Below are 12,441 nucleotides of genomic sequence, written 5' to 3' on the forward strand. Positions count from 1 at the left end.
GATCAGGTTTTGAGGAAAATGGGACTTATGGACCAGACTATTATCTATGATTCTTTTAAGAGGATGCCACACCGCCGTTTTTCCATACAAACGTTGTCCCCTGTTTCCCCCCTGGATAATGCCGGTTGAGTTATGATTTTTTTCCTGAATATCAATGGCCACTATTGGCATGTTTTCTTTTTTTCATAATTTTCATAATAAAAAAGATAAGAACGTCCAAAAACCCAAAAAAATGGCCAGATTTTCCTCTGTGTTCAAACACCCAGAAAACAAAACTGGCTAAAATATACAAAAAAATAAAACATAAGAAGACAGCTCAAGCCTTGCTTTAAAGAAGGAATCAGCGGACAACGAATCGAAGATTTTCTGTTCTTTTATTAGAACTTTTGTCGTGTTGTCTTTATCGCGCTCTGCGGTGGGAGACTTGAGATTGGTGAGACAGCAATACATTTTCAAATACCTATTTTCAATTTCTCTCGCCCCTGGTGTATCCTCTTAATGTTGTCCGCTACTACGCAACATCAAAACAATGTCCTTTTCCAGGATTCAAAGTAAGTATGTATTTGCGTACCGAATTTCAGTAAGATTTTGGATTAAACTAAAGTATTTCTATAACTATATAAATACTTTAGTTTAATCCCACAGGGTGCAGTTATAGAGCTTCCATAACTGCACCCTGTGCGAGCACAACGCCCCTGGTTTTTTTTTTAGATATTACATTATAGGTACCGAGAGTAACGTATATATTAGGCCTAGGCTATTTTCTTCCATTCTGGGTGATAAAACAAAACTTGGTGCACCTATTATAATTGGGGGGCTAGGAGCGGGAACTTATCGGGAGAAACCAGAAAAATATATATTATGTCCTGCCTGGTCTGGTCATTCTTGCGCCCCCAGAGTCTACGCCCTGTGCCTGGGCACCGGTGGCACTGCTCTATTTACGGCACTGCTGCTGTGGTCTGTATTGGTTATATTTTGCATCGACGCAACGTTGTGGTTGCGACTTGCGACGTGGTCGGCCTCTAGTTCGCTTGTGGTTGCGATGTGGTCTGTATCACACAAGTGGTCGACAACGACTGCAAAATGTGGTACGTGTGAATAGTCCAGTTCATTTACAATACGAAATATACGCCCGACCACGTGGTGTGGTTGTCGTGTGGTTTTGGTACGTGTGGGTTGGCCCTTACTGCCAGATACCCCTTTCTATCCTTACAACTTTTATCTTCGCATTTGGATAATTACATAACAAATTACAATACAAAACGAACAAACGAGAACCCACGCACAGTTTTCAATCAGTGTTTGTCTACTTTATAGGTCTTCATGTAGATTATATAATTACACAAGTTCGAATTAGTTTTGGGTTTGGAACTCATATTGTATTTGACATTTGTACAGCATCTTGGGCCTAATTATTTCAATACGAAAAGTAGTGATTGCTTAGATAATATTATTTAGATTTTAAAGTTTACTGTTCTACTTAGGTAAAACCAACCAACGCACGTCTAACGATCATAATATCATAATCTTACGATCATAATAATATTACTTATACAGATGTATGCAAATTTAAAGGGTCCTTAATCCTAAAAAAATAATGAAATGGGTGGAGATAAGAAATATATGTTTTATTTTAATAAATCAAGTAACCGTTTAACATAAAAATATTGTAGAACCTATTAAATTACCTACAATTAATTTTTCTTGGATAAAAACACTGTACGCTATCTTATAGCAACGATACTATGACATCTTGGAGACATCACCGGGTCAAACAACTTAACTAAATACACATTATTAAATCCATTTTCATGCAAATACAATAATCTATCTAACAGTATAACACTTTCGACAACTTGTGCCAAACATAATCTCATTAAATAAAATAAAACAATTTTTTTCCACTGGCAACTCTCGGTTTGTTGTATCTGTGCAAAGTAGCTGTCAGGCAAACTGTCAAAAACGTCAAGTTTCAACAAAGCGTCCGCCATCTTAAAATACTCTCTGAAATCTTGGCATTTCCCGCCTAATCCTTTTAGCTTGCCTTCTGTTATGTTTTTCTGCGAGGGCTTCTCTTTGATCACCATCTAAAAATGTAAAACTGAATACATACAATTGTTCTCATTATTATTGAACAGTGATCAGGGATCACTCTTACAAAGATCCGAAATTTCGAGCTATATTTTTAGATTATTTTGGTACTTTAAACAAATATCTATATAATGTTGGTACAAGAACATTTTACAAAACCAAGACCTAGCCTGGAATCTGTTTTTTTTTCTATAAAATTAAAGTCACATTAATTAATGCAAGCAATATGATTTTCTGAAAATATCCATCTATAGTCTGTCAAGAAAGTCATGACAAGAGGGAATTTTTTTTAATGAAATAAAAAAGAAGAGAACTTTATTAATTCGAGATAAAAATGTGCAAGTTGACAATATTTAAAATGTAATAAGCGTTCTCTGTGAAAATACAAAGAAAAAAATACACATTTTAAGCGTGATTAGTGATTACGTTTAGAAAATTTTCCCGCCTGTCATGACTTTCTTGACGCCGCGCACTTATAAAGTGTTGGTGTAACATTTTGTCTTTGGTTACCTGTAGCATGGCGCGGTACAGTAAGCTTCTGCAGGGCAGTTCTCTGTGGTCGACCACACGGTCTATGGACTGCGCCGCTAACATGCGAGCGTTACGGCCCAGATTGTAACCTAAAATAAGGGTATATTGATCAAAATTCCTATGTAACTTGAAATGTCTGCTTACAAAACCGTACACTGATCCATCTAAGCCTTTACCGAATATAATACTACAATCACGCTATTGCATAGTAATACGCGATGTATTTGTCTACATAAATTTCAAAAGCGCTATTCTAGACGGTATTATTGGTACGTCACATTTTAGTTTTTAATGGGCATTGTCCATTTTTTTTTAATTTTGCTCATTACAAAAACATTTCGAGGAATAAGGTCAGTGATCGTTTTTCTGTATATTAACGAAAAAGATACCCATTAGTTACTTATATTTTTGAACAAATATGTTTAACCTTTGTTTGACTTTCAATGGCGTTAAATTAGCAATAAATTCGACCAACATTACGTTTCGAACTTTTGGTAAGCTTCTCGTATCAGCTTTCACATAATGAGAACTTGCATTTGACGAACCAGCCATTATAAATAAGATTGAAAGGAAATTTAAAATATACTCAGAGGTCAATTGTCCGCCGATGATGACGTCAGAGCGAAACTTTAAAAATTTATTGAGAAAAAACTAGCCAATGAATTTCAAAATTATTTAATTTATATTCTTAAAATACCCTATTTTAACGAAAAAAAATATAAAAAGTACATGTGATTTTTTTTGGACAATGCCCATTGTTTGTATCCATCGGCAGGGCTATCACGTAAAAATAGCGATCAACAATCCACTAGCAATAATCGCGCCAGCGATTGCTGGGTGTCATGAATGTCACAAACAATGGTGTTATGTATAGTGATCGATTGCAATCGTATTTTTTTGGCTGATACGTGACACGAAATTGCGGTTTTGGAGCAATTATCGCGCAATAATTGCTATCGCATTGCTCTCGCAAGATACGTGATAGAGGGCCGGCTCGACAAAATTACACAGAAATATATCAATAGTAAACTAAGACTACTTCTCGCATAATATCTACGCTCTCCAACTAATTTCAGGCCCAAAATCACAAGCAAAAAAACCTACCTCTCATGTGCTCCGACATAGGGAACCCATGGTCTTTTCTATGGCTTCCATAAGCCTTCTGGAACACATCGAAGCACCCCACGTCCGTGTCTTCTGACAGGAGATGGTAGCAGCAGGGCGTGTTGAAAATCGCCCCAATGTACGGATGTGCTGTGAAGAGACGGAGGGAGTCTGGCCCGAGGTTACCACAGGTGTGGAGTCCTAGAAAAAAAATCATATTTATGAAGAAGAAGGAGAATAACTTGTCAAACTAAACTGTCACTTTAGACGTTAGACAAACTAAGGTAATTTGGAAGGAATGAAAAATGTAGCTCTGTAGTTCGCCCCACTCACAATGAGTCAGAAAGAAGTCAGAAATATTGTGTCTATGGCACTCTATGTACAAAAACAAAATAAAAAACAAATTTCCAGTAACCTTATAAAACAACTACCCACCAGTCAGTAGCAGTTTAGTATCTTCTCGGCTCTCTGGAAAATTCTGTCTGACCAAACCCAATAAATCTGTGTCTTGAGTCACAAACGCGGACACAAAGCTATTGAGGTTATTGTCTATGGTTTTGGGACTATCTTGAGTATCATTGCCTATTCTTTTCGCTATAGCGTGCCATTGTTTCTGAAAAATAATAAAAATATTCTCAAATGTGAAATGAGATCTTTCTTCCCAATGTCAATCAATCAACTCATAACATAAAGTTAATGGTATATTAACTTTATGTTATGAGTTGATTGATATCCCTAGGGGATCAATATATATCAATATATATGATAATCTAAGATCCCCCTAGGGGGATATTAGATTATCATATATATTGGATCCGAGATCATTGAGCCAATGATATTGGATAATGTAATATAGACATATGATTCATTTCTTCCTTGATCATAGATTTTTGACATTTGCTGAGAGATTGGATCCAATACGGTCATAGAAATAGGTGTTGCCAGTTATTTAATATAAAAAAGAGTTTTTAATTTCTTGTTCGTTAATATGTTTCAAATAATCTAATGTAATTTTTCTAATTATATATTTGGATAATCTTGCTGAAATAACAAAAAACAAGCCATATTAAAAATGACGATGTCTTTTGACAGATCGAATTCTCTGAGATCTAGTAACCCTGGCGTCAATACCTGTCAGCGTTAGCGCTCTCCATTGGCTATTGAAACCACATATGACGTAAAATAGGACAATGAAATATGATAATGTAATACGCAGATATGATCAAATGATCATATATATTGGATCCTATATATGATCATAGAAATGATTCAATATAAATGATAATGTAATACCCCCCTAACTTTTTTTAAATTATAACAAAAGACACATTTATTTCTTGACATGTTGTAGCGTATGTTACACGCTATTATAAAATGTTATCGTGTTACACACGATGTTTTATAACGTGATATAGCTGCTGTGTGGGTGCACCTTAATACAATTAGACATTCGTATATACCCATTATAACCCCAACATACCTGTATAACTTTAATCCTCCCTTTGGCCGTATTAATAGTAGCCTCATTACAGTCTACCGTCAGCACAGGTTGGTTGTAGCCCAGGGCTAGCGCAGCCGGCAGCGGAGCCCTACCGCCGCCCACCTCGACGCAATGGGAGCACCCGGCAGCCGACGATAAGCCGGCTACTAGGCGAGACATAACTTGCACCTGTTGAGGTTTTCATTTATTAATAACTTGGAAGTCTAGAAGAAATGCTACATTGATTCATTGCTACATGAGTTAAATCCATCACGAATATTGCTATCCAGCTTTCATCGCATACATGTTTAAGCACGAACCTTAGGAGTTGTGATTATACATAGTAATATGTTATTAGGGGTTGAATTTTTCGTGTCGTAATAAAATTGGACAGCCCACTAGCATACGAAGAAAAACTTTCTTTAAAAAAGGAAGCTTGTTTCTGTAACCTTTGTGCTTAGAACAATTAAACTGCCTTTAGGAAATATAACATGTGAAATTATTATTATTATGTTATTATGTATTAACTATTAATAGTATTTGTGCATTATTATATTGTATAGCAATATCTTTATATTATACTTAATAAAATCGTAGAGGTAAAATTTTTATACATTGAAAATAAACTTGAAAAAACGAGTCAGGTGCATGTTGGAAGAGTAGTAGAACACATTTTAACTGTTTTTGAAATTTTTGTTTCTCTGGTTGTTTGTCTGTTTGTACAGGCTAATCTCTGAATCCGCTGGACCGATTTCAATGAAATTTGGTATGCTGATACCTTACATCCCTGGTCAACATCTTAGATACTTTTTTTCAACCGACTTTAAAAAAAGGTGGAGTTAATGTTTACTTTGCTGTTTGTGGTCAGATTTTCAAAATTCTTTTTTTGTTACATATATTGCCCGAATTTGATACCATGTTTACAATAAAATCGGCCAAGTGCGAGTTGGACTCGCGCACGAAGGGTTCCGTACCGTTATAGAGAAAAAATAGGCCCAAAAGTTGTGTTTTTGTATGGCAACCCCCCTTAATTATTAAATTATTAAAGTACACATATAATTAAGTATCCTGTGAAAATTTCAACTGCCTGCCTGTTGTCATTATTGATATCGAGCAAAAAAGGCCAAAAAAAATCATGTTTGTTTTATGGTAATAAATATTGATTTTATTTTGTTTTCAGTATTTGTTGTTATAGCGGCAACAGATATACATAATCTGTAAAAAATTCAGAACTCTAGCTATAACGGTTCTTGAGATTCAGCCTGGAGACAGACAGACGGACATACAACGAAGTCTTAGTAATAGGGTCCCGGTCGTTTTTACCCTTTGGGTACGGAACCCTAAAAATGGTGACTTGATGAGTAATGGAATTGAAGAAACTCCTCGAAATTGTGGTTTAATTATAGATTATGAATCTGAGAATAAGAGGTAGGTTAAAGAGGGATAGATGCCTACATTAAATCCCGTCTTCTGAAGTCTATCCTCTATCTCCGTCACATGTTCCTTTCCCCTGTCCTGTGGCCCCCATCTCCTGTCCACGCCAAGCGGTCTTCGAAGAAAGGATTTTTCAAAACGATAAGTATCTGAAGTTCAAGTTTACTGGGTCTTCGATGTAAATAAACAATTTCGTGTGAAATATAGATCCAAATAAAATAGTCGTAGAATGTGTTAAATTTTCTAAATCTCGATTTTAATAACATACATTCACGCGGACGAAGTTGCGGGCAACAGCTAGTTTAACAATAATCATCTAACCTCATAGCTTTTCTTGCTTGTCATAAACTGGGACACTTTTATTTCTGGCTTCAATACACCACCTATAGAGGTTATGCGATCTTCGAGCTGTGGTACAGTGAGGCAGTAGTCGTTGTTTGCAGACAAACAATGGGACCGAGCTTTGTTCACCCATTTGATTAGCTCTGTTGTCTCTGTAACTGAAATATTGAAGAAACCTTAAAGTTATAACTCATGTACTTAACTTAAAAAATTGAGACAAAGGACAATTTTATGTTAATCTTTTATAGTGACCGACCTAACTTTCGGTTTCGGCCAGTTTCGGCCAAAAAATCTAGTTTCGGCCTTAGTTTCGGTTTCGGCCAAAATATAGCCGAAACTTTCGGCCCCGCCGAAACTCATGCGTCGTTCGGTAAAATTCGCAGTTAACTCGTGCTTGCTTGCCAGCGAGGCCCCAGATCAGTTCGCCACCATCTATTTAATCGTGTTTTGAGATTATATTGTGTTCCAGATTAGTCATAAATCAAAAATTAGCACTTCGTTTTATTTTCATTAAATTGTCTTAACTTTTTTTATCGAAATTATAATATTATTGAATTTTCTTTCTATGACAAACACAGGCTTATTTAATATACATAACTATTGGCAAATAACGTGCTATTTTAATAGTGTTTCCCAAAAAAACGATTAGTAAATGCTATGATAAATTGATTCCATAATATTGTGTGTGAACTTTATTTACTTAAGAATTTTGTTTGATTGTGAGATTACAGTTTTTTTTTAATTAAATATTTAAAATTAACTTTTAACTGTGGACTCGCAATCTCTTAGACCATTCCTAACCTGCTAGAATCTTATCTAAACCACTTCCCCGTAAGCTTCACTCTTGCGGCCCTCAGTATATTTTTCAGGTGGCAAAACGCTTTCTGGAGCAAAAAAGTGTGACGTCAACTGCAAGTTTGCTTAGTAATTTCGTTTTGAACTTCGACCGCGGTCGTGTCCATGTTTCCCATAAAAATAATATACTGTAATTGATTGTGTTTTCAGTGGTACGTCGTTAATGTCTAATTGAGGATTTCACCAATTAGAACCGATTTAGTGTACACTAAGCGCGTTCTATTTCTTAGGTCTATTTCTTATCGTACCTAAATAAAATGACTTGAAATAACTTCTGCTCTTGTTTCTTACGGTAACCCTTCGTTATAATACATTAAGGGGAATTTCACCAATCACACTTAAATTTCGTTATATTAAACTAAGTTCTCATTGAACAATGAACGCGTTTATACAGCGACGTAAATCTCATTTTATTTCAAATAGATAATTTACATTCTTCTTTTAATCGCGATTTGCGATTAATGAATCTAAGTTTACGTTACGTCACGCGATGATTTTATACGTTTTTATAATCTTGGAACCTTGTGACGTTGTTTTAGTAACATAATAGCAAGAAACCATAAAATATAAGTTAACCAAACGCATCTGTGAAAATTGTCATCTTAACAATTTTTTCGTCAGTATTTTTTGATCTGTCATTAGTCATGACAGATCAAAAAATACTGACATCACACTACACTGACAGAACATACTTCAATTGTGGAAAATCGAGACACAATAGCCTTTCTATTGTTGTCGCGATCACCGTTGCTCTTATGGGGCTTGATGGGTTAAATGTGTTTTATGAAGTTAAAACTCGAATATTGGGCGTTTTGAAGATAAAAATCGGATTTGCTGGGAACGCGAGTTAGTTTATGTTGGTGAAATGCAATTGAGTGTTATAAACGTGTTTAATGTTTATACGTTTAGAACCGGTTCAGTGTGCGCTAAGCGCGTTCAATTTCTTTGTTGCTCAAATCGCACCTACTTGGAACCGTATAAAAAACGGAACATAGAATAAAAAAGTTTTTAGGGAACATAATGCTCGAGTTTAAGATTAATATGTGTATATAATATGTACTTATTTTAAGAAATGTCGCAAAAAGTAAAAAATTCAATGTGGTACTTTTATTTTAGTTTAAAAAAATGTACTTTATGTTAAAAATCAATAAATTTCAGTAAATAATCGTAATTTTGAATGTTTTACCAAGTTTCGGTTTCGGTTTCGGCCGAAACTGCGAGTAAGGCCGAAAGTTCGGTTTCGGTTTCGGTTTCGGCTGAAAAATCAGTTTCGGTCGGACACTAATCTTTTACTATTACTATTATGTAAGTTATAATTTGTCAATAGTTTATCCATATAAAAAGCAGATTTATGTTCAAAAAACTTTGCCCTCAGCCCCAACATCATCATTAACATCAACTGTTAGTATAAATAGATGTCAAAACATTGCCAGTTGCCACATCCTTGAATGATACAAAGAGCAAAAGAGATAATGACATAATTATTGGATTTTTAGGTAGTATCAACTTTAACGCCTCTAGTCCACCGACACTGCAAACTGCGAAATATCTGAGAAACAGGAATAGAGCGAGATGCAATATAACGCATTGTTGCGTGTGGCGGATGAGACAGTAAATCGGTTCCCCGCTGTTTCGCAGTTTGCAGCGTCGGTGGACTAGAGGCATAATAGGTCTTGTCGAAACTGACATACAGATCAAAAAAGTTTTTGTCCATTACTCACCACTTTTAGGGTTTGAATATACATTCCAAAACTGTTGTACAGCTACATCCAAGTCACAGCTATCTAAATAGTCTCTCAAACTTTTAGGTAGATAGGTCTCCCAGTGATTCTCAGTAATAAACTCTACCATGTGACAGTTGACAAGCGGAAGGAATGGTTTTAAGTATGATGTTATAGCATCTAACTGATCTATTACTCTTGATATCTTTGTGTCCATTTTAAATATTGCTGAAAACAATGATTTTATATCATAAGGGGTCATTGCTTTTGCTACTTCTACTTTAATTGAAGAGAATATTACAAAATGTACAACGAATAAAAAATAATAAAAATGGGAATTGAATAACATAAAACACTGTAGTGCCAAGACTATGGTGTGTAAGTAAATAAAAAAATTGTTACCAAAAGTTTTAGAAAGAAACATTAGTATCAAATGGATTATTTGATGATATCTTCAGCAGTGCACATGCTTTCTTATAATTGGCTCTTATATTGTCAGCCATTCCCAGAATATCTTCATCATTATTTGTCCTCGGAAACTGACCAATGAGTTCTTTCACTTTCTCCAATTGCTTAACTATCTTATCTGAATGATTTTCTTCTGTTTTATGGTCTAAATGGTGAGTAACTATACCTAAGTAGTACCCTGGAATATACAAAACATAAATTAGTTGCTAAAATTCTTGCATTTAACTTTCTGGAAAACCAAACACAATGATATTGAAACCTTACAAATTTTTGTTGCAGAGCACTTTTATTAATCCCAACGTTTCGGCTGCTTTGCAGCGGCTGTGGTCACAGGTGGAGTGAGGTGACAGGCGTCCAATTGAATGACGGGCTTAATGAAAGTGTTCCGTGACAAAAATCCGTGTTTCAATATCATGAGTGATACTATAATAAACTTAAGAAACCATTAACTGAACACAATGTTAGGGAGAAAAATAATATAAAAAATAAGACGGAGAGTTTATATCAGGATATTTGAAGAGACTAATACATGCCATGTATGTTACATCTGTTAACCTTAAAATAACAAACACTATCAAGCTGATGATGATAACATTATGTTGACAAGGTAAAACCATCCATACTAATACTTATTACAAATGCGAAAGTGTGTCTATCAGTCTGATAGCTCTTCACACCCAAACTGCTGAACCAATTTTGCTGAAATTTGGTACGGAGATACTTGGAGTGCCGGATAAGGACATAGGATAATTTTTATTCCTGAAAAACGTACGGTTCCCGCGCGATAAACGAATTTTGGGAAAGTTGCGGGCGTCAACTATTTTTTTTGTTGTTACCTAGTTCCCGGCCCAACTCTGCTCCCCTGTGATATCCCAAATGATAACCTTCTGGATTCCCACCCTCTATACCATCTTTAACACCACGTTGGTGGCTTTCTTTCCTTTCGGCTTCCTCTCTTAGTACAATGTTATCTAGGGCGTCGTTAAAATCTATGTCATCTGCCATTTATCTTCCTCAATTGTTTGGCGTAGTTTTTAATGAGATTCAGTTTATAGGATCCTAGGAATAATAAAATTAAAAATGATCACTTTTTAATAGAAATTATTAAATTCCAAAAATCACATGTTTTTGTTTACATCTGTCAAACCGCAAACGTCAACTAGAGTAGCGATGGGCAACTCGAATAGCTAATTCGAGTTGGGTGTAACTCGAACCTACTCGAGTTGAATTCTCTCTCACTCGAGTTCGAAAACCGCCAAAAATACATAAATAAATGATTCTATTTCAAACAATAATTTTCTTGTTTACTTACAAGTTTTTTACTAAAAAAATGAAAGAATTGAAACATATAATAAAGGGTGAACATGACTAAAGATTGGACAGCTCTAGTCATTGGACAGAGCACAAAAACACTATATTTACTAAGGTTGCTTTAAAAACTACCTGTTTTTCTTTAAAATCATTCATTCTTTTACTTTAAAAATAGGCAACTTTTAAAGCAACATTAATAAATATTATGTTTTTGTGCTTTTTCTAATGACTGGTACTGTCCAATCTACTAGTCATTTACCCTAAGTAAAAATATCATTTGTCGGTTCCAATTTTTTAAATTACTATTGCGAAGCTGAGGGAATAAACTGGTAAAAATTAAAAAAAAACATTCACTTGTCCATCCAGTTAACTCGAGTTATGTAACTAGAATTCAACCCGAGTTACGTGTATTTTAACTCGGGTTAAATCGAGTTTTGTTTTTCCCGAGTCGGCACATCACTAAGGGGGGTATTACATTATCATTTATGATCATTTCTATGATCATATATAGGATCCAATATATATGATCATTTGATCATATCTGCATATTACACTATCATATTTCATTGATCCTATTTTACGTCATATGTGGTTTCAATAGCCAATGGAGAGCGTTAACGCTGACAGGTATTGACGTCAGGGTTACTAGATCTCAGAGAATTCGATTTGTCAAAAGACATCGTCATTTTTAATATGGCTTGTTTTTTGTTATTTCAGCAAGATTATCCAAATATATAATTAGAAAAATAATTACATTACATTATTTGAAACATATTAACGAACAAGAAATTAAAAACTCTTTTTATATTAAACTAGCTGACCCGGCGAACTTCGTATCGCCTAACAGTCGATTCTTTAACAGTCGATTTTTGTATGAGTATAGAAAAGTGTTGTTTTTAGACTTTTTCAGGATTTTTTTTTAAATTTTTCACACATTCAGCGACTCATTTTTATATTATAGATAACTGGCAACACCTATTTCTATGACCGTATTGGATCCAATCTCTCAGCAAATGTCAAAAATCTATGATCAAGGAAGAAATGAATCATATGCATAGACTTAATATATTAGCACTATAGGTTTGTGATCATATGTCTATATTA

The 12,441-nt window shown here is 34.9% G+C and overlaps 1 protein-coding gene across 2 annotated transcripts; it reads right to left on the minus strand.

Moving 5' to 3' along the window:
* Window positions 1–1,641: 1,641 nt before the first annotated feature.
* Window positions 1,642–11,133, minus strand: LOC121734770 (methyltransferase-like protein 25). Of its 2 annotated transcripts, none has more exons than XM_042125387.1 (8): window positions 10,863–11,133; window positions 9,559–9,786; window positions 6,962–7,140; window positions 5,207–5,395; window positions 4,162–4,339; window positions 3,727–3,927; window positions 2,602–2,711; window positions 1,642–2,087 (listed from the first exon to the last, which is right to left on the minus strand). In XM_042125387.1, exons 1-8 carry the CDS (start codon window positions 11,029–11,031, stop codon window positions 1,725–1,727), a joined length of 1,617 nt encoding a protein of 538 aa, XP_041981321.1. In that variant the 5' UTR covers window positions 11,032–11,133; the 3' UTR covers window positions 1,642–1,724. The 2 variants fall into 2 exon arrangements, with proteins under 2 accessions (XP_041981321.1, XP_041981322.1); XM_042125388.1 differs by lacking the exon at window positions 10,863–11,133 and adding an exon at window positions 9,961–10,112.
* Between the last annotated feature and the right edge of the window lie 1,308 nt (window positions 11,134–12,441).

The sequence above is a fragment of the Aricia agestis genome, chromosome 16, assembly GCF_905147365.1.
Source record: "Aricia agestis chromosome 16, ilAriAges1.1, whole genome shotgun sequence".
NCBI classification, from domain to species: Eukaryota; Metazoa; Arthropoda; class Insecta; order Lepidoptera; family Lycaenidae; genus Aricia; species Aricia agestis.